The sequence below is a fragment of the Petromyzon marinus genome, chromosome 2 (assembly GCF_048934315.1).
Source record: "Petromyzon marinus isolate PM22_M1 ecotype Great Lakes invasive population chromosome 2, UKy_Petmar_22M1.pri1.0, whole genome shotgun sequence".
NCBI lineage: Eukaryota > Metazoa > Chordata > Hyperoartia > Petromyzontiformes > Petromyzontidae > Petromyzon > Petromyzon marinus.
In genome coordinates, this window is record NC_133668.1 from 568,809 (window position 1) to 591,223 (window position 22,415).

The window sequence follows — 22,415 nt, forward strand, 5'->3', positions numbered from 1 at the left end:
CAGCGCCGCGCGGCTTTCCGAACCTCTGAGCGAAAACCTAATTCTCGAACATGATGGGCTTGCTGCTTTCACATATCCAGAGCACCTCCGTCAGCCACGGTGTCTGGGAAGCAGAGCCGTCCCAGGGGATACGGCTAATCGGGGCGACCGCCCCGGGCCCTGCGCTTGGGGGGGGGGGGGGCGCACTTCGACATCACGGTGCCGGTTTAGTTTTAAGGCGTTGGCGTGCCCCACACACCACACCCCCTAGGGACGACCCAGCTGGGGAGATTTGTTTGAACCGCGTTCCCCTTTGCAGCTGCATGAGACAGTCCTGAACCTCGCCCATTTCCCCTCGGCATCAGGAGGGGAGACGATGCCGTTTACAACTGCAAGCAAGGATGACAATATTCTTGGTTCTTTCGGTAAAGTCACGTAGAAGGGAAACAATAAAATCATAAAAATATAAAACAATAAAATTCTCACGTTTTATTTTGCTGTGGTTTTTACACCTGATGATGATAGCTTGTGTTGCAGTCGAAACGTCGTGAGAATTTTATTGTTTTATATTTTTGTTTCTTTTCTACGTGACTTTACCGAAAGAACCAAGAATATGAATCCCTGCAGTCACGAAAGTTTTAAATCAAAGGATGACAATCTTTGCAACTTTCATCAGCAAGCCGAGACCAGGTTGCTACTATGACGTCACAGTCAGAACCGTATGCGGTTACCGGCGACACAACCCTGGTCTGTACGAGGCCCTGGTCTGTACGAGGCCCTGGTCTGTACGAGGCCCTGGTCTGTACGAGGCCCTGGTCTGTACGAGGCCCTGGTCTGTACGAGGCCCTGGTCTGTACGAGGCCCTGGTCTGTACGAGGCCATGGTCTGTACGAGGCCATGGTCTGTACGAGGCCCTGGTCTGTACGAGGCCCTGGTCTGTACGAGGCCCTGGTCTGTACGAGGCCACGGTCAGTACGAGGCCCTGGTCTGTACGAGGCCCTGGTCTGTACGAGGCCCTGGTCTGTACGAGGCCCTGGTTTGTACGAGGCCATGGTCTGTACGAGGCCCTGGTCTGTACGAGGCCATGGTCTGTACGAGGCCCTGGTCTGTACGAGGCCCTGGTCTGTACGAGGCCCTGGTCTGTACGAGGCCCTGGTCTGTACGAGGCCCTGGTTTGTACGAGGCCATGGTTAGTACGAGGCCCTGGTCTGTACGAGGCCTTGGTCTGTACGCCAGAGGGGGGAGGGGAATTCTGTAGTGACCATTGAGAGCGGAAGAAGAAAACGGTTACGAGTTCTCACAGGTTGCGATGGGACGTCGGAATACATAAACATCCACATTTCAAAGTGAATCTTTTTTTCATTTGAAAAAAATACAGAAAAGAGCAATGTTAATATTCGAAAGCAATGTTTATTAAATAGGAAAATAATAACTATTAATAAAAGAGCAAAAATCAGCTGGCTTCGGTTGTTCACCACGTATCCCCGCAAGCCTACAATACACGTCAACCCTCAACCACTGTGTGGTCGAGGACTCTTTCCATAAAGCATCTCATGCCGCACGGCATCAGATTTAAAGTCGCATCCAGACAAAATATCAATTGTAACATTTTATACCGTGCATAAGATCTACACAATGGAACACAATTCATGTTTCTACTTGATGTTTTTGGTTCACCAACCGACCCCATTGAATAATAAATCATTTCCATCATGGTAAAATATACTTCAGTTGAAATTGCATACGGTAATATCTAAACAGAACCTTTCTCCATTTTAGTAAACACATTACACATTATACTCACATCTCGGGTTTCCCAAATATTTTTGACACAGCGACACCTCAGACCGATATTTTGGCATCACTATGTCGTGGGCACGGCCACCTCGTCCAGCACTCAGGCAAACGTGGAAGAGTAGACCAAATACAGTACCTTCTCGAGTTGACTCGAGCGCGAGGCCCTTCTGCCAGCAGTCGCTTGGGCAAGCAACTGCAGGGCCACACCTTTAACCTTTGTTGTTTATGTCATCTGGCGACCCCGAACTCCAGCGTAGGAGGGTACAAGCCAGGGGCCTTGCCCTGCGCGCGGCGTTGAACAAGGGAGCGGATCGCTACTTAAATATTTAACCGCGAGCTCCTAACGCGACCCGTCTGGGGCTTACAAACCAGCGCTTGGGGAAATGCTGTACTATGCAGACAATTGCATACACCGGTATTCAAAGGCAACAGTATTTTAACAGAATAAAAGTGCTTTCAATTACTTTAACTTAATGCCAGCTTTACAAAAAGAAATTGTAACTTTTGCGGTATGAAACATGCGTTGGGCTTAGAACAAATATGTTCACATGATTAAGTTAAAATGTAAACAAAATTCACTTTTAATCCTTTTTAATGAAACCCGGGAAGATTTGGGTAATAAATGCAGAGTAGAAAAATGTAGATTAGGTACACGGTTTACAAGAACCGCGATGCCATGTAAAACGGAGGCCAATTCGTTTGTGCCGAATCACTAATCTGCTATGCACAACTCAGCTTTTCACTGCAGCAGCCATTGCCACCAACTGATTTGCACCGCCCACCGTCACTGCTCATGCGAGGGACACATCCGGGCAAGGTGCACAGAGCACGCCGAGTGGCTGAGAAGAATGTCAAGGTTCAAGGCAACCGACCGACTACATTTAGTTTACAATAAAATTGAGCAACGCAAGACTATGTTGTCACTCATCTCAAAGTGTCTCCTGGTGTTTTGGTACAAGATATTTAATCGCTGCCACACCAGTCATTTCTACAGGGGATGAAAAGCGAGCCAGAGGACTGGTGGTCAGCACAGGTGAGCATTAAACCGATGTGTGTCTCCCGCTCAGGCTGTAAGTAAATGTCAGGATGTTTGGACGAGTGTCTTCGAAACACCGCCGCTAACGATCGTTCGGCAACAAGAGCGTGTAATTCCCGCCGCTCGGGTTTTCCTGATGTGCCGAATGCTTGCTGCAATGGGTGGCGTGAAGTCGACGGCCGCGTTATCCCTGCAGTTTCGAGAGTTTGACGGCTGCGGCCGTGTGTATGTCCAGGAAGAAGGGGCCCTCCTGACCAGGGAGGAAGGTGGTCGGGATGAGGTTGTAGATCCCAGCTGGCAGCGACTCCAATTCCAGGTAACAAAATCCGCTCCTGGGGCGTGAACGACAAAGGTTCCGTCACACAGCGACTCGCAAATTCATTTGAATGAGAGGTAAAATGAGAGGTAAAATTAGAGATTCTCACGTGCACGATTTGATGCACGTGATCCTGAGAATAAATGTTAATCAGTGGAATGAGTGCATCGCTACAGCATCGTGGGAGAGTTCCTTGCCTGTAATCTCCAGAGCCTTTCCTTGAGAACGCAGCTCCCGAGTCCCCCTCGGTGCTGACCACCACGAGCTCAAACCCCACGCTGTACTGCCTGCAACGGCAACGCCGCGCATCACTTGTGGGAAGAAACAGCATTGCGCAGATTGCACGAGACACGGGATATGTAATGAGACATCTCTTTATAAATGTACTTATTCTGTCACTGTGTGTTTACCGCTGCAGAGTTTGCACGCAACACCGGAATGTCTTGCAGTGTGTCAAGTCTGCGGCTGACCCCACTTACACAACAGGAGAGGAGCAACACGGGGGGTAGGCACACACGACTTGTACACACACACACGCCACGCGTACAAGCACCGTGCGCACACACCACGCGCAGACACCACACACAAACCACGCGCAGACACCACACACACGCCACGCGTACAAGCACTGTGCGCAGACACCACGCGCAGACACCACCCGCAGACACCACGCACACACCACGCGCAGACATCACGCAGACACACCACACAGACACAACGCGCAGACACACCACACACAACGCGCAGACACCACACACACACACCACGCGCAGACACCACACACACACCACGCGCAGACACCACACACACACCACGCGCAGACACCACACACACACACCACGCGCACACACCACACACCACGCGCAGACACCACACACACACACCACGCGCAGACACCACACACACACCACGCGCAGACACCACACACACACACCACGCGCACACACCACACACCACGCGCAGACACCACACACACACCACGCACACACCACGCACACACCACGCGCAGACATCACGCACACACACCACACAGACACCACGCGCAGACATCACACGCACACACCACGCGCAGACACCACGCACAGACACCACGCACACACCACGCGCAGACACCACGCACATACACCACGCACAAACACCACACACACACCACACACAGACACCACACACACACCACGCACATACACCACGCACAAACACCACACACACACCACGCGCAAACACCACACACACACCACGCGCAGACACCGCACACACACCACGCGCAGACACCGCACACACACCACGCGCAGACACCGCACACACACCACGCGCAAACACCACACACACACCACGCGCACACACCACACACACCACGCGCAGACACCGCACACACACACACCACGCACAAACACCACGCACAGATACCACACACACACACCCCACACACACACACCCCACGCACAAACACCACGCACAGATACCACACACACACCCCACACACATACACCCCACACACACACACCACACACACACAACCCACACACACACACACCACGCACAGCGCCAGAGCTCAGGTGGGACAGTGCTTGCGATGCCAGTGGCCTCCCAAGCAGGGCCTCAGGTGGCGCACCCTGCAGCAGAGTCAAACCGAACCAAAAACCAGAACTGTAAAGCAGCGTTAACCGCTTATTCTCGTGAACCGAAAAGCAAACACCAAACCTCGATAAAATGCCTCGCTTTGGAAACAAAACCAAAGAAAAAGGGATTCAGGTACCGGTTTGAACCGGTTCAAAATATGAACGTCCCACTCCGTAGATGGGGTGTTAAAGGTGAAAGAGGCCACAATCGCTAACCCTATGTTGCTGTTATTACCCATGATGCCAGCTGCTTGTGCACTGAGCACGAGGTGGGAGAGACAGCAATACTGACCGGGGCTCGGGGGGCAATGTTCACACCGACTCGCACAGACAGGCGGCAGCGATACAGGCGCCGATTTTGCAACTGGATACATTTCTCTGCTTTTAAGAGTACATTTTAATTTTAAGGGGTTAACTATAGTGTTATCTAAAACAATTATTGAACCAATAAGCTACAGGTTTAAATTGGTTTGTAGCAAACGGTTAACTGGAACTGAACTTTCAGGGAATTAATCATAACCGCTTCAGGTTTTGGGTAAACGATAAACCGTGTACACCCGAAAATCAATCGATGCGACTCCCCGCACTGCAGTAGCATGATCGTTGCGATAACACGACAGCACCTGGACACGCTGCTGAATGGTGTGAATGTGAACTGTACTGTCGGCATTCATAGCGTGGAGTGGGAACGAGGGACTACAAACTTGGGTCCTCGAATCTCCACGAGCAGTGGGCCCTTCTTGTCCACGCGCAGCTGGTACATGGGGTTATTCTTGTACGTGTCCCGATAGTTGGAGCAGCCGCCCGCCGAGCTGCCCTCCCATTTCCCGGTGATCTACAAACAAACACAAAATCACGATCCGCTTCTTCACATCGGCACCGCTTCCGCTGAACGCGTCCGGGAGGGGGCGGCTGCTGTGGGAGTGACAATCACCACCGGGGCGGTGACGTGGTCTCGGCGGCGGTGGTAGATGGGTTTGCAGTTCGAAACCGGCGGCTGCCCTCGTTATCATCGGTATATTGACCGTAAAAACACGTGCCGCTTGCTTCACAGTGGACGTTAAAGGTCTCGTGTATGTATCTACCTGTGTATATTGAACTTCTTTCACATCGTACGTAGCCAACCGTGCAAATCGGAGGTGCAAAACGTCACCGACTCGAGTAGGCCATCTGTGTGGCTGCTTCATGGTCCAAATTTGGCAACTGTGAAAAATTACACCGCAAATTTTAAATTGAATCTACATAGCAATCATCGCCCAACCCTCCTGGGCAAACCTGGCAGGACCCTCCTCAAAATGAATCATAAGGCCCATCAAGGCTTTCCTGGGTCAAATATATGGGATAAAGAAAGACGCAATAATGCTGTGTGTGCACTGTAGTTGGCTTTCTCCAGCGAGGGGGGCGAGGGATCTGGGCTGAAAACGTCATCTCGAGCAGGTGGTCATGACTGCTGCCCCATCGTGCGACTCGCTGCTGAACGGGTGGCCAAACATTCAATGTGCACGGGCAGACAAATGAAAGAGACCGTGCGCATAGGTACGTACCCGTTGATGTTTAGTGAATGGAAAAGGAATCTCCGAAAGGTTGAACTTGCCGGAGCCATACACCTGCAATGAAGAGATTGCAAATGCAGCCAATGAACATCAGGGATGAACACTCGTGGGATGTAAGGTCAAGAGCAAGGGCTCAAGTCTACTTTAATAGCGCAAGGAGACGGACAGGCATGTACGAGCGTCCCGTAATAGACGTGGCCAATCTATCAATTTAATTTCCAAACACTTTAAAGTCAATTTACATTAAATTAGCTGACCACATCTGGTTCGGTCAGAATTTCAAATCCACGCTAGCAGAATTCTGATAATCAGATCATCGTGAGTGAGGAATCTATTTGGCCCACCGCGTATTAAAGCAGCCGAGACAAATTCGAATGCACAGCTGAGCCAAATATATCATATACACTGCAGCCTCAACACAAACATTGGGTCACACGTAAATTAAATTTGCATTTTAAACATGTTTTATATTTTGAATGTAAAAAACATACACTTCATGAAATATGCCACCCATTACATATAATTCGGGTGAATTACCGCCAATGCATTTCAGTTCATCAGATCCATGGAATGACCACTAATTTACAAATGGCAGATTTTAACTTCGCGAAACTTTCAGTGACACAATGAATTAACTCGTATTGAAATTGCGCTCCATCACGGAACATCTCACAGCACACAACCTGCCCCCTATCGGCAGCTGTCCCTGTGCGGCACAAGGTCAGAGCACCTGGCTCAAGGTCAGAGCACCTGGCTTGGCGGTGGACCTTCGTCTGCCAGGAGGAAGGACAAAATTGCTTTCCAAGTAATTGGTGGGTAACTTTTTTAATATTTAGTTTTGCAAATTAGAACCAAGATTGACAATGTACGTTTTTTTTTAGCTATGGTGTGGAAACCAGGAGAGCCTGGAGGAAACCCGTGCAGAACAGGCGGAGATGACAAACTCCACACAGAGAGTCGGGAATCAAACCCAGGTCCTTCTTGCCATGAGACGCAAGTGTATCCACCACGCCATCCACGCAGAGCGGCAACGGCTCGAGCGCCAACGTCGTGTGTGATACCACGTGGGGTGCAGCACAACGCGGGTGCGGTGCGACGCGGGGTGCGATACGACGCGGGTGTGGTGCGACGCGGGTGCAGTGTGGTGCCCTCACCCGCAGCGTGTACTGGATGGTGTTGTGCTTCTCGTACTGCGACACCACGAGCGTGTACACCGTCTTGCCCGGGTCCTTGACGGTCAGCTTGGTCAGGTAGTGGGGGCTGTTAATGCGGATGCCGTCGATGTATGGCGCTGGGTCACCTGTCAAGAGTCAAAGCGGCAGCGCGTTGTGATGATACCTATGTACGCACGAAGCACCAACACACGGGCAATTACGATGACTAACACACGGGCCAATGTAATACTTTGGGAAACATAAAAATGAACATCTAAGGTTTAGCACTTTGTACTAAAATAAAATCTGGATGTAAATTGTATGGATGTATATTGTGCATGTAAATGCAACTGGATGAAGTGGTCGTTGGTAATGATGATGGGAATGATGCTTGTTTGTTTTTGATAGCGCCCTTCTGTACGCCAAGACGTCTCAGAGCACATTACATCTCAACACATTTGGAAGGGGACCCCACCGAAAGCCGTCCCTGTAGGCACAAGGTGACACAGCACCAGTAGGGGCCGATGCTTACTGTGCGTCTCGGTAGAATGGGGAGTTGGGAGGGGATAAGCCTTCCAAGACCTTTCCAAGATAAGACTTGCGATAAGACAGAAGTCAGCAGGTATGCTGGGGTCCAGTGTGGCTTGTTCCAGGAAGGGATCTACTCACTGGGGTAGTAGATCTTTTTGCCGTTGGTCTTGTAAACCAGGAGCGTGAAAAACACCTTGTTCTCCGCAAAGTCGTCCTGCAAAAAGGACAGCGGAGGAGGGCGCGAGAGACGGGCTGCACTGAGAACCCTGCGGGCGTGCCAACGCCGCCTGACCCGACGGTAAAAGCCTTCGCACGCCTCCCGAGCCTCCGTGGCAAGCGCTGCAAGCTGGGGACCGCCGCGACGGGAGCCGCCCCCTCCCTGCCTCACCTTGTCGGTGATGTGCCGGGTGAGCAGCACCCACACGGCCGCAGCCCCTCCCTGGGGACACTGCACCTCCAGACGGTACTGGGGGTTGTTGCCCAGGCTGTACGCGTCTCGCACGGGGCCCTCTTCCGAGCTCCACTGGCTGGGGGCACACGGGGGGCGAGGGGCAACTTTAGATGCAAAGCGGACGGTGGGAAATTCTATGAAGAGCTGCGACCTCTCGGTGCAGTTTGCCGGGCTGGGCTGTGCTGCGTCTTCAGCATTTCTTCTCTCCAGTTCTGGCCGCGCGCTGCCGCGGTCATCTTCCACAGTTGAACTTTGGCGAGCACAAAGATATCCCAGCAGGAGCGACTGCTCTGCCGATTGAATGACTGCTGCTTCTACAAATTTAATTATAAAATAAGTGACCACAACCTCTGCTCATGCCGACAGGATTTATCGCCCCGTTATTTAGTTCAACCACATAAACGAGCTACATCTTTCATGTATTGTTGTTTTAAAAGCTATTTATCTTTGTTTTTATTTATTAAAATAATTCATCTGGATGCTCCCTCGAGACGGAACATTTCGTTTGCAAGAGGATCCAGGCTGTCAATGTGACACACGCCAAGCAAACACACAATGACACCACACATACGAGCGTTTTAAATGTACAACTCTGCGTGTGCCTACCTGTGCAGACAGGTCCTCTCCGGGAAGATGGAAGGGTTCCAGCTGAGGTAGATCACATCGTAAAATGCGCAGGCAGCCTCCCAGTCAATCCAAAACACACCTGCCATGGCACACGCAAACGGAGCACCATCACGCACGTTCACCGTGCTCACAGTGGAAGGCCACGGTAACATTGGGTGACCGGCGCAGCCGATAGAATACCACCAAGGCGGACCGGATTCTGGGAAACAGCCTCTCGGTCAGAGCAGCAAATAAGGAAGAAGCCGTAGGAGTTTCTTCAAGGCTCAACAGAAGCTAAAAATGTCGATCCGGAATTCTCCATATGCGCCACCTCAACAAAGAAGGGGCCTCTCACGCCGCGACAAAAGTGAATTGCCTGGCCAGGTTCCAGCGCCAGCACGACATAGACGTGCCGGGCCGTCCAGGACATCGTCGGACACACTACTGTGGCGCCACAGCACCATGCCAAACGCGGAGCGGCACCCTTCGTGAAGCGAGCACTCGCGGACTCGGGCTACGTGCACCCCGGCTTGTCACCGACTTTATCCATCGCTAAGACAATCGGCGACCGGCACATGTCCAATGTGTACAAGCAACCAGACCGTGAATGGCCTTCACCCGTGCCGACACTCCACCAGTGTTCATACATCAGCTTTGTCAACTAAACGTGTCAGAAATATACAACACCATCATATCCATAAATTTGGCTTAATGTAGGTTACGGAAGGATTACATCACAGCAACCTGAGAACCCCATGAGCGTACCATCGTCTGTCTTCTGCGCTTTCTTTAGGTCGTAGTTCAAAGCCTTTTGAAGGCCCGGAGTCCAGTTCTTCTCGTCGCGCTCACTGTAGCGGCCCTTCCAGCGCAGGTGACTCCACGGGTTCTTCAGCTGCAGGAACTTCACGCCCTACTCACTCAAACACAAACATCCCCCGTATAGCCTTAGCAGACTTTTGGGGCAAGTGTTGTTAGTGAGGCAGGAGATAGCCCAAGTCACTGAGTAGGATCTGGAAGTTGTTTGGGGATTGCATTGGGAGCCAGTGGCACGATCAGCACACACACAGAGACAGACACGCATGTACCTGTGCCTCGCGAATGTCCAGCACTGCATATGCATGTGTGGGGACCAAGCCTCTCTGCTCCCCCTCTTCATCCGTCATCACTCCTGTGGCGATGGTGATGAGGACGTCCCCGTGGTGAAACCTACACGAGATTTGCAGTTCACAAGCCACGTTCATCTACAGCCAGACAGCCCAGGCCGCACACGTCGCAGTGTGGCTAAGTAGTGTCAATTACTCAATAGGCACCTTCAACAAAGCGGCACGGCGCTGCATGCATAACTCGAGTTGCTTTTGAATAAAATTTACAATACGGAATTACTGCAAAAAGTGTTTTTTGTCCATCGATGCAGAATTATCACACTTTTAGTTTTTAATTGAAGTGGAGCGCTTAAGCACACGACTGCGATGGTCATATCCACGTTTGGCAGCGCTCCGCTCCAAAAGCAAGCAGAGGCAGCGGTGAGCAAACGGCGCGCTGTGCCAAGACCGCAGACCACACCGCTGATGGAGCATGTTGAAGGTGGCCTCCTTGTTGAAGAGCTGGTGCTCCGAGTGCATGGAGATGCGCTCCGGAATCCAGCCGGTCAGCGCATGCAGGTCGATGTTCTGTACAGGCGCACAACGCCAACGTATTTTGAACCGACTGCGCGTGAAACGCTGCGCATTGTAACGCGTTGCGCGGCATCCGCAGGTGCAGCGATCCCCCGCCCGAGTCCCAGTCGTCACCGTAGCCAAAGCCAACGATGCCGCCACCCACCGCACCACCAACGCACGCTCCCCTCCACTAGATGGCGCAGCTGCTGCTACTGATGCTGCACAATAAACACGCAGCCACTTCCAAGACATCATCCCTCCATCTGCTCTGAAGTCGCCGTGGGGACCACTTCAGTGCCCGTGTCGGCAATCGGCCCTCCCCTCCCCCCATCCTGCTCACGCATCCCACCCCCCAGCACAGACGTTTGTTCTACATCTATATCATTACACAAAGGTGAAAAATAACATTTGAAGGAAACAGATGGTTTCAATGGCAATTATAAAGATTTAGGTAACGAAGACTCAGACACCGCATCTCCGATTAGCACGGTTGGCTACGTACGGTGCGAAAGAAGTTCAACATACATACTCACAGAATTGGAACCAGGGAAGTCGTAGCCTCCCATCACTTTCATATAGGCCTTCTCAATGAGCGAGACCCACAGCTCATTGTGGTTGGTGGAGTAGGAGCACAGGAGCTCCCCGCTGTGATCCACTGGTAAGTAGTCATCAATGATTACCTACACCAACACACACACAATCTGATTCTTTACTTATCCTGGAGGAATCCGATGAGCTACAAAGCTCTTTGTCACAGATGTCCAGTAACTTCACAGTGGTTTCAAAACATCCTCAACGTGCGATGGGCGCTAGAAACGTGACGGAACCGGAGTTAGTACCTTCCTGGCGACGCCGTTAATGTGCAGCTTGACCATGTACTTGCCACAGGGATTGTACTCGGGCTCTCCTCGCTTGTTTTGGGGGAAGATGATGCTGTTCCAAGATAATCAGCAAAACAATCGGCACGCACGCATTGTTGCAAATACAAGCCATATTTTACGTTCGTCAAACTTGTTTGTGGCACAATTCACAAGAGTGTGAAGGTGGACAGCTAAACTTTCAGGGCAGTGACATGGCCCAGCGCTAACGCCTTTTGTTGCAGAACATTGCGGTTCAAATACGGGAGCTTACCCTGATTAATACTGCGGGTGTGTGTATATATATGATGCACAAGTATCCCTCACATTCTGTCTCCCAAACACGCATGAAGCCAAAAATTATTCTCCTGCCGAGGACATCCACAGAAAAATGTCGGCATTCCCAATTCACAATATTTTTTCCAGAAGTAACATCCAATACAAACCATTGTGAGCCAATTGGATGTGGAAGAGTGACCCGCATTTTATTGGTAGAATTTTAGTAATTAATCGTCGCCCCCTACTGCAAAATCTTAGCAGTCTTAGTACTCAGTGAAGCTTTCTTAGGAAAACAAGTGCAATAATAACGATTTTAAGCGCTCTATATTTGTGATTTGGGGAATATAAACGTACATCTTATTCATCATCAATAATCCAGAATGAACAACTTTTCAAGTATGGTTTTGAAGAATTTTGGCCCAAAAGGATTTCACTCATCACTAAGATCAGCAGCATCCAGCCCTAGCATGTGCACATTTATACGAAGGTAATAACACACCTACATGGGAGGAAATGAGAAATCGGCTGTTTGTAAAGGCTGCAGTCTTTCAGAAGGACTTAGGACAAGGCCTTTGATAACCCTGCATCCCTTGCGAGCAGCGGTTCAGAGCAGTGTGCAAGTCCATTCTGAACGACAGAGTGCTGAGTTACCCAAGGGCGTGAAGGTCGCCACCTGCTGGCTTGCCAGGATACGGTAGTACAGCGGGTGTGTTCATTTCTACCCCCTAGGGCACTCCAGTTTTCACCGACATGTATAAACACTCATTCATGGAGTTGGCCAATCATCCCAATACAAGACCACAGAATTCGGGCATTTGTTGGCATAGGTTCTGGCTGCCTTCCCGTTTGTGGTTTCCCCAAGCCTCCGTGCGAAACAACTGTGCGCGTTACATAATCCATGGCGGTTTGCGATTCCATTCGCACGAATGGTGCGATATGGAAATAAAACAAAAAAAATATTGTGGTCATTAACCCAGTGCCCCTTTCACCTGGTTATCAGCTGCTTCTTGTATCGGCGCTCGTAGGCTGCGCTGATGGCCAGAGACGCCACGAAGGAGCAGTCTGACACCACCGTCTGCCGGAGCGCACGCACGCAGACATGTCATACCATCACGATGTCGACTACACAGTGCGCACAATGAGCAAGTGCCACTGATCGTACATTTATGTTCACCAGACCTGTGCGTGCAGTATCTAGAGCCATCGTCAGCATATTATACTTTTTTTAAAATAACAAATGAACGCGGAAACTAATAAGTTGCGCTTTGATACTAGTAACCGTATGAGTGCCCATCACGTACAACACCTAACCAGCACTGGCATGAAGCATATATTATCAGCGGACAATGCCTCCTTAATTTATCTGCCTCTCAACATAAAAGTGAACGTATTTTTCATGCAGCCCATAGTCCCCACAGCCTTCTAGGAGTGCATCATTTCAGAAAATAGTTGAAAACTGACATTTATTGCAAAATAGATTTAACATGAGTAAAGCAGCACCTGCTAGCATGTCATCAATCATAATGAGCATAGCACAGATATAAGCAGAGAACACATTCCACAAGCCATTTGTAAGTAATTTAGGAAACATGCTATCTCATAACTCTATGCCGTTGAAGACACTGATTAGACTTGACAGGTTCACCAACAATCGAGCGGTGATGTGACGACTGCAAAAGAATAACGCTACCAATGTTCTTGGAGGCTCAACCGTGACACATGGCAGCCACTTCTCCCATCAGCCCCATCCGTTTTTACAAATCCACACCCACCCAATCACAAGTCCCGCCCAGCGGATGGGGCGCCCATAATGATGCTGGTCCCGCCCACTGCTTCTAGAGACTGCCCACGACACAGGTAGCCCCACCCACCTGCCTTAGACCCACCCACTACAGGTAGCCCCGCCCACCTCTCAGGCCCACTCATTACACAGGTAGCCGCGCCCACCTCTCTTAGGCCCACCCACTACACAGGTAGCTCCACCCACATCGCTTAGGCCCACCCACTACATGGGCAGCCACGTCAACCTCTCTTAGGCCAACCCACGACAGGTGGCCCCGCCCACTATTATCAGTACAGGTAGCCATAAAATATTACAATTGGGACTGTTTGGTGGCCTTACAACGAGGACCAGAGTCAAGCAGTACCTGCTTGATGCTGAAGCTTGAGATGGCGTAGATAACAGTGGGGTTGGTGCATATATCTGATGGCCGCACCCATCGAGCAAACCTGTCCTTCTGCTTGGGAGCCAGTGCCAGCTTCCCGTGCTCATCGCTGGACAACAGACAACAAGACACAAAGCATTTGCAACTTGTTAGAGAAAACACGAGTGACATATTCCACTTAATAGCTCACGTGCCACATACTGATTAAAAAGGAAACACGCTGACATCCAAAAAACACAAGGGCGATTATTAGCTTGAAACAAACGGAAAACGGCTTCACCATTGCTTGGTTGCGTGTGGACAGAAATCGAAGGAACACCGACCTGAACGGTATCGGGAACGCAAAACGTTCCTTGAGATCCAATTCCAAGAAAGGCACGTACTTCAAGCCGTTGATGAGCGAAGTTGTCCTGAAAAAGAAACCACACGGATGCCCTGTCTGCACGCCGCTCCTCCACCGTGCAGCGCGACAAACGAATCTGCGAGCGCGACGTTAAAGTACCGAGAATTCACCTGAGCACCGTGATCTCCTCGTCCCTGTACGACTCGGTCGCCGACGGCGGCGGGCCATGTGGCTTTGAGGGACCCCCAGGCCCCCGGCCGCCCCCGGGCCCCGCGGGCCCCCGGCCGCCCCCCTCATTGTTGAAGTCAAAGCCCAGGGGGGGCACCCGGCGGGCGGGCTGTGAGGGGTACCGCTGCGCCCTGTCACTCTCCGAGTGCACGGCCGCCACGTTCGAAGCACCCTTGAGCTTCTCCGCCCTAAGCGCAAACAGCGGCCGGGCCGGTGGTGGTGCGGAGGTCAGCTCGACTCTGACTCACGCATTCCCCGATAAGTTCAACCAATACCTTTAAATAGCCGGGCGGTGGTGGCGCACTCCTATTATCCAGCACTGTGCAGGTGAGGATTGGTGGATCACATATTAATGTATGTATGTTGAACTTATTTCGCACCGTACGTAGCCAACCGTCCTAATCGGAGGTGCGGGTGTATCGCCTTCCCCTGGCGAGCCAAGCTACAGAACCCTTGACACCCACGGGAGTTTTACAACGTTTGCGTGATCCTCCAACCCTCGATGCCTCCGCACAGTACTGGATTACAGGCGTGTGCGCCACCACCGCCAATTGCACCAAATTATTAGGACTGTAAATATTCCAACAACCACGATCAATAGCCACCTGCATGCACATCACGTGGAAAGGGGTGACTCATGGAGTTATAGGCATTCAGGCTTGCTTATTTTCAGCAGCGCAAGTAAAACTATAACTTAAAACTCTTGTGCCAAACAAGCACAGCTGATATGTAGGAGTGTGAATGAACTCTTGCACAATCGGGATCGGCCCTCCTGCTTGCATTAATGAGTCACGAAGCGTGCAGAGCTACATAGAGAACTTTAATCACAAAATCAGAGACTGAATGACAACAAGCATTCCTTTTGCGAGCGAGTGGCACTGGCATACCTCTCTTCAGCCTGTTCGGCGAGCTTGTTCAGTTTACTCTGGAGATCTTTATCTGCGGTGGCATTTTTCTAAAAGAAGAAAAGTCGCATTTCACAATTACAAACACTTCACTGGGTTTCAAATGTTATACTCTGTACGTATGACTTACAGCACAAGAGAAAATAGCCTTTGAACAGTATTGTGCAATAACAGTACTAGTGCCAACTTAGCATTGCATTAAACAACCGATCAAATATTGCTTGAGTTCACTGGTTTAAATTGCCTTAAAGGCCATGATCCACGAGGACAATTTTAGCGAAATTGTTGCCAGCAACAGTCACCAGCAAAAGTGACTCTGGCAAACTGGGTGGGAAACGGAATCGAGTGACAGTTCTCTCGAGTCAAAGAAGTGTTAGCAATGATTGTCTACAAACTGAATTCATCTGTAAAGAAGTGTTAGCAATGATTGTCTACAAACTGAATTCATCTGTTGTTCAATATCTCAAAGGCACACTATGCCCACCTCATCACACCATCGCAGCATCTCACCACACAGCCTCAACACCCCACCACACCCTCACACATCTCACCACACCATCTCACCACACAGCCTCAACACCCCACCTCACCTTCACACATCTCACCACACCATCTCACCACACAGCCTCAACAACCCACTCCACCACACCCTCACACATCTCACCACACCGTCTCACCACACAGCCTCAACACCCCACCACACCCTCACACATCTCACCACACCATCTCACCACACAGCCTCAACACCCCACTCCACCACACCCTCACACATCTCACCACACCATCTCACCACACAGTCTCAACACCCCACTCCACCACACCCTCACACATCTCATCACACCATCTCACCACACAGTCTCAACACCCCACTCCACCACACCCTCACACATCTCATCACACCATCTCACCACACAGTCTCAACACCCCACTCCACCACACATCTCACCACACCATCTCACCACACAGCCTCAACACCCCACCACACCCTCACACATCTCACCACACCATCTCACCAAACAGTCCCAACACCCCACCTCAGTCGACCTAGGAGAGGCCCGGGATCGGTTGAGATCATCGTCACTGATGTTGGCCATGAGCCGGAATGGAACTCGGTTCGCCAGATTCGTAGTGCAACAGTATAACTGTTACACTACGCCTCTCCACGCACACAGACACGATGGGTTTCAACCCTGAACTTTAGCCAGCCACAAGCAGATCCCCGAGGGCTCCGTGTTGATTTTATTTTTCTCCCCAAGAACGTTCCTATCTGGCTTCAGTTCTCAGTACAAGGGGAAGTTAGCTCCCCAAGAAGGGGGAGTAACAACACTCTGGCAATGGGATCTGATGCAGGGAGGGTGAGGATTGTGATAATAGATCTCAAGGCCTAGTGCAAATTAAGTTCCAGGAGCAATATCCCTTCATTCAGTCGGTAAAAGCGTCGTAAGGATTTTACGCGTAAAAAAAATGGAACATTGAGAAAGTATTGGCGTCCATAGCTGATTGAGCCTCTGCTAGGAGGGAGAGGCACGGCAATGAGAGAGGCGAGGGGCTTTGCAGGGCACCGATGACCGAGAAGGACATCATCGACATCATCATCATCACCACGCCGGAGAGGAAGGTGGGCTACAAGAGACATCAACTCAAACTTGCCCTCTGACTTGGCGATTTCGAGGTCCCTGCATTGTTCTCTCTCCACCTGCTGCCAAAGTCTGTGCCCCATCTCGACAACGTAGGCTCGCGATCCGCACACTCAATGTAGGAACTTTGTTGTTCCGGCCGATATAACGCATTTTTAATAATTCATATGCGTTACATAATGCATGGGGGCCTGGCCAATTGGTTACGTTCTGTAGCAAGTGTGAGATTAGCACGGTTGGCCATTGTCTTTGGATGAGTTGTTCATAGACGGCCAGAGGCACAGTGACTATGCAAGGTGAATAAATATGGGGCAAACAGGAAAACCAGTCTGGGTAAGTAGGGCTTAGTGATATTTCTCATGATTTAAGAGGCACCAGTAGCAGATAGGTGGGGAGTGGATATCATTACGACGGATGGCAAAAGCCCCTCGAGGGAACAAACGCCCTCAGCTCTGAATCCAGTCACCCAGAACAGGACATAGAATCCCCGTGAACCGGATTATCCGCGTAAAGCAGGGGAGCACCAAGGAGTGTGATCCCCCCTCCCGCAGTGGAGTGATTGAAAGTTGCCATCCAATTTGCCCACGAGGGTGGAGCTGCTTTGGGCAACGACATCATTAAATGTTTTTGTTACGACGGGAAACGCTGCGGCAACCGTTGACGGTGTCCATATCCGGCAAAGGTTTTCCTAAAATTACCCCAGTGGATCGTGGCCTGTACGGTACGAATAATAGTGACGCTGCCGGAATGGTATAGGTGAAAGGCGCTTCTCTCACCGTGTTGATGCACAGTTCCTTGGTCTTCTTGTAGAGGTCTGCCGCTTCCTCATCATTGTTCTTCTCCTCCGCTTCGAAGGCCTTCTTGCACAGGAAATACGCTCGCTCCGTCGCCACCTGCTGGGCCGATTTCAGCTGGCCCCTCTGTCCAGAACTGGCCTGGACTGTCACATGGCGAGCAACGGTTGACAACGTTTAAACCCTGGCACTGCCATCGGTGGACAGTGCTTATGCCCAGCCTATGGGCGATGAAGGCTGTTTATTTTTGAGGTGTGTAAGACGTGCAAAATAACATTCCACAGAGCGTGCGAGGTATGTTTTGGCAATGGCTGTAAGATCCGGCGGAAGGAATCCGTGGCGGCGTCGGTCGTGAATTGCATTTTCGTGATTTTTTTTAGTTAATAAGCAATTCCTCATCTTGCCTTCACCTTTTAACACTATACCGCCTCTCGACAACGTACGGCAATATTTCAACGTGATACATACAGTACCGTTGCCATGTTGACACAGAAAATACAATGGCAACATGCTTCATTGACATAATAAGCAGGAGCGTAGATCGATTAGCCTCTTGACCACAGCACTGCTGTGGTTCACGAGTGCCCCTGGGGCCACATCAGCGAGGAGCTATTCACCCGTGGCCTGCAGCACTTCAACGCGGTCGAGGTACTCGTGCGCCTTCTCGGCCAAGCGCTCTGCCCGCGAGCCAGCCTGCAGGGCGTACAGAAGGGCCTGGGCAGCCTCCTGCCACACAACATCATCACACACGAGCAAGCGCCACGCGTGCACGCGCACACACGTGTCATGTACAACATACGAGCAGCACCACGTGTGCACGCGCACACACGTGTCATGTACACAGTTCAGGTGCTTGATTATTTATGCCAAGCTCGGAGAATGATGAACGAGTTCACAGATACCGAAGGTGTACCGCGCTGTTCCCCAGAGCGGGCCGATGACTTGGACGAAGCCTCGTCCATGTGTTCTTGCGATGATTGTGGTTTTATATGTAAACAAATAAGCGTGTTTTTAATGGAGCAACTGGTGAACCTGAAACGAAACCTTTTTTTACCAGGTAAGGCCCACTGAGCTATAAAGCTCTCAACGAAGCGGCGTATCACGTGGAAATCTGTAGCAGCCAAATACTCCAAACATACAGCAGGCGTCAGGGGTCGGGATTGAATCCACGACCACCTGGATACCAGGCGAGGTAGTTAACATCTCAGCACTACCGTAGAGCGGCGTCCCCGAGTGGAAGCAGCGAGTCGGGGCAACCACGCCGGTCTGGGACGATGACGACAGTGTCATCTTATCGCTAAGTTGGAGAACAATTGTCAGTTGTGGTAGTGGTGCTGTGTATTGTTGTAGTAGTGGTGGTGGTGGTAATGGTGCTGTGTGTAGTTGTGGTGGTGGTAATGGTGATGTGTATTGTTGTAGTAGTGGTGCTGTGTATTGTTGTAGTAGTGGTGGTGGTGTGTGTAGTAGTTGTGGTGGTGGTGTGTGTAGTAGTGGTGGTGTGTGTAGTAGTGGTGGTGGTAATGAGGCTGTGTGTAGTTGTGGTAGTGGTAATGGTGATGTGTATTGTTGTAGTAGTGGTGCTGTGTATTGTTGTAGTAGTGGTGGTAGTGGTGGTGTGTGTAGTAGTGGTGGTAGTGGGTGTAGTAGTGGTGGTGGTGTGTAGTAGTGGTGGTGGTAATGGTGCTGTGTGTAGTTGTGGTGGTAATGGTGATGTGTATTGTTGTAGTAGTGGTGCTGTGTATTGTTGTAGTAGTGGTGGTGTGTGTAGTAGTGGTGGTGGTAATGAGGCTGTGTGTAGTTGTGGTAGTGGTAATGGTGATGTGTATTGTTGTAGTAGTGGTGCTGTGTATTGTTGTGGTAGTAGTGGTGTGTGTAGTAGTGGTGGTGGTAATGGTGCTGTGTGTATACTCTTTGGTTCTATTCGGTAAAGTCACGTAGGTAAGTAATAAAACAACAATAATCACGACGTTTCGGCCACAACACAAGCGGCCTTCATCAGGTGAAGGGACGAGCCTGTCTGGAGGACAGCGCTGGAGTTGAAGAAGCCACGCTTAGATCACGACATTTAAGCTGTGTGAGAAGAAGACCACGGGCTTTGACAAAGGAATTATCATATAATTTAGCATTGAAATGGCTCATTGAAATAGCTAACTCATCAAACAGGAGAATTTAGCGAAACACAACCACGCTCAGACATCGGACCTGTGTGCGAGCAAAGAGGTGGTGTACGTGCCGGTGGACTTGCAATTATCCTGTTTGATGAGTACTAGGTGCCTCGGTGAATGTATATACTCTGACTTTAACATAGCTATTTCTGTGACAAGTTACTAGCTAATCACTCAGCTATTTCAATGCTAAATTCGATGCTAATTCCTTTGTCAAGGGGCACCTCTGCGGATGTGTATACTTTAACTTAGCTATTTCAATGAGCCATTTCAATGCTAAATTATATGCTAATTCCTTTGTCAAAGCCCGTGGTCTTCTTCTTCTTCTCACACAGCTTAAAGGTCGTGATCTAAGCGTGGCTTCTTCCACTCCAGCGCTGTCCTCCAGACAGGCTCGTCCCTTCACCTGATGAAGGCCGCTTGTGTTGTGGCCGAAACGTCGTGATTATTGTTGTTTTATTATTTACCTACGTGACTTTACCGAATAGAACCAAAGAGTATGGATCCTTGCAGTCACGAAAGCTTTAAATCTAGAAGTGCTGTGTGTAGTTGTGGTGGTGGTGGTAATGGTGCTGTGTGTAGTTGTGGTGGTGGTAATGGTGCTGTGTGTAGTTGTGGTAGTGGTGCTGTGTGTAGTTGTGGTGGTGTTAACGGGGCTGTGTAGTGTTGTAGTAGTGGTGGTGGTGGTGCTATGGTAGTGGGTGGTTGAACGTGGCCACGCCACCGCCACCACCTTGTAGAAGAAGACGGCCTCCCCGTACTCGGCGCCCTGGTCTCTGAGCACGCCGAGCCGCGCGAACTTCACGGCGTCCTGCTCCAACTTCGTCGCGTCCATTGCGGGGCTGACCGTGCCTCGACAATGAAAGGGGCCGCCGGCGCTACCTCGTCAGCATCTACACGTGTCCGGTAAACAACAACAACAGCGGCGGCGGTGTTGTTGTTGGTGGCTCCCAGCGAGGGCCGAGTGCGACTGGCGGGGCTCCGACTGCTTCCGGCTCGCGGTGGCGTCCGGGGGCCTCGACGAGCGACCGCGGGTTCAGTCGCTTCCACGAGAAGGCATCGCCACCCGCGATTGCATTCGGCTCGCCGGCTTTGCGCTCCACTCCAGCCGCTCGCGCCGACTTCAACTTCTCGGACGTCTGCGGAAAAGAGCTTCGTCGCTCATCGGATTGCTCCCCGACGCTGCAAGCGTCAGCGTTCTGACGTCATCGCGTAGTGCGTCGTGACGTCGCATGGTCCGATCCGCTCGGCGGATGTTGACCGACGTGTTTTTTCTTTTTGTCATTACATTGAAAAAAAACATCGTCATCGACAATTACTTTAGTCTCGTCGGGAGCGTAAGCTTTGTTTAAAATCCATTTTTATATTTTGGTATAAAAAAAAATAATGTCATGACGACGAGCAATGGCGTGCGCCGCGACGTCACGCGGTTGCGACATCGGTGCGTGGCGCGGTGACGTCACGCGGACCGCGCCCCGTGATTGGTGCCGGGGCGCGTGGCCACTCGGTCGCTGTTGACTCGGAGACAGGTGAGGAGCTCCTCACCGCAGACCCTCACTACGGACTCTCACTACTCACCATAGACTCTCACTACTCACCACGGACTCTCACTACTCACCACGGACCCTCACTACCCACCACGGATTCTCACTACTCACCACGGACTCTCACTACTCACCACAGCCTCTACTCACCATGGCCTCTCACTACTCACCACGGACACTCACTACTCACCACGGCCTCTCACTACTCACCACGGACTCTCACTACTCACCACGGACTCTCACTACTCACCACAGCCTCTACTCACCACGGACTCTCACCACGGACCCTCACTACTCACCACGGACCCTCACTACTCACCATAGACCCTCACTACTCACCACGGACTCTCACTACTCACCACGGACTCTCACTACTCACCACGGACTCTCACTACTCACCATAGACTCTCACTACTCACCACGGACTCTCACTACTCACCATAGACTCTCACTACTTACCACGGACTCCCACTACTCACCACGGACTCTCACTACTCACCACGAACCCTCACTACTCACCACGGACTCTCACTACTCACCACAGACCCTCACTACTCACCATAGACTCTCACTACTCACCACGGACTCACTACTCACCATAGACCCTCACTACTCACCATAGACCCTCACTCCTCACCACAGCCTCTACTCACCGCAGCTCCTCACTCACAACTCACCTTACAGGTTGCTCAGCTGTAGAGCGAGCGGATCGCAGTGGGTGTTGCGCTGCTCAGTCGCGGCATTTTACATTATTACAGTCACTCCGACATCACGACGACAAGATCGGTATGGTCAGTA

At 51.0% G+C, this 22,415-nt stretch overlaps 1 protein-coding gene across 1 annotated transcript; it reads right to left on the reverse strand.

The window, feature by feature from the left end:
* Positions 1-1,369: 1,369 nt before the first annotated feature.
* On the reverse strand, positions 1,370-21,288 carry CAPN7 (calpain 7). The gene is made up of 21 exons (XM_032968469.2): positions 20,807-21,288; positions 18,526-18,634; positions 17,891-18,054; positions 15,460-15,527; positions 14,515-14,760; positions 14,325-14,411; positions 13,984-14,110; positions 12,826-12,911; positions 11,540-11,633; positions 11,234-11,380; positions 10,606-10,712; positions 10,128-10,248; positions 9,808-9,952; positions 9,043-9,142; positions 8,374-8,512; positions 8,124-8,199; positions 7,455-7,600; positions 6,292-6,354; positions 5,452-5,582; positions 3,326-3,415; positions 1,370-3,144 (listed from the first exon to the last, which is right to left on the reverse strand). The coding sequence occupies exons 1-21, from the start codon at positions 20,906-20,908 to the stop codon at positions 2,997-2,999; spliced, it is 2,496 nt and encodes an 831-aa protein (XP_032824360.1). The 5' UTR covers positions 20,909-21,288; the 3' UTR covers positions 1,370-2,996.
* Between the last annotated feature and the right edge of the window lie 1,127 nt (positions 21,289-22,415).

What these genes read in the sequence shown, in the direction of transcription:
- CAPN7 (XM_032968469.2), bottom strand. Translation starts at nt 20,908, where the DNA reads ATGGACGCGACGAAGTTGGAGCAGGACGCCGTGAAGTTCGCGCGGCTC. An exon ending in AAGAAGCAGCTGATAACCAG is followed by an intron (nt 11,634 to 12,825) that starts GTGAAAGGGGCA and finishes ATCTTGGAACAG; the next exon opens with CATCATCTTCCCCCAAAACA. An exon ending in CATTCACTAAACATCAACGG is followed by an intron (nt 5,583 to 6,291) that starts GTACGTACCTAT and finishes GTTTGTTTGTAG; the next exon opens with ATCACCGGGAAATGGGAGGG.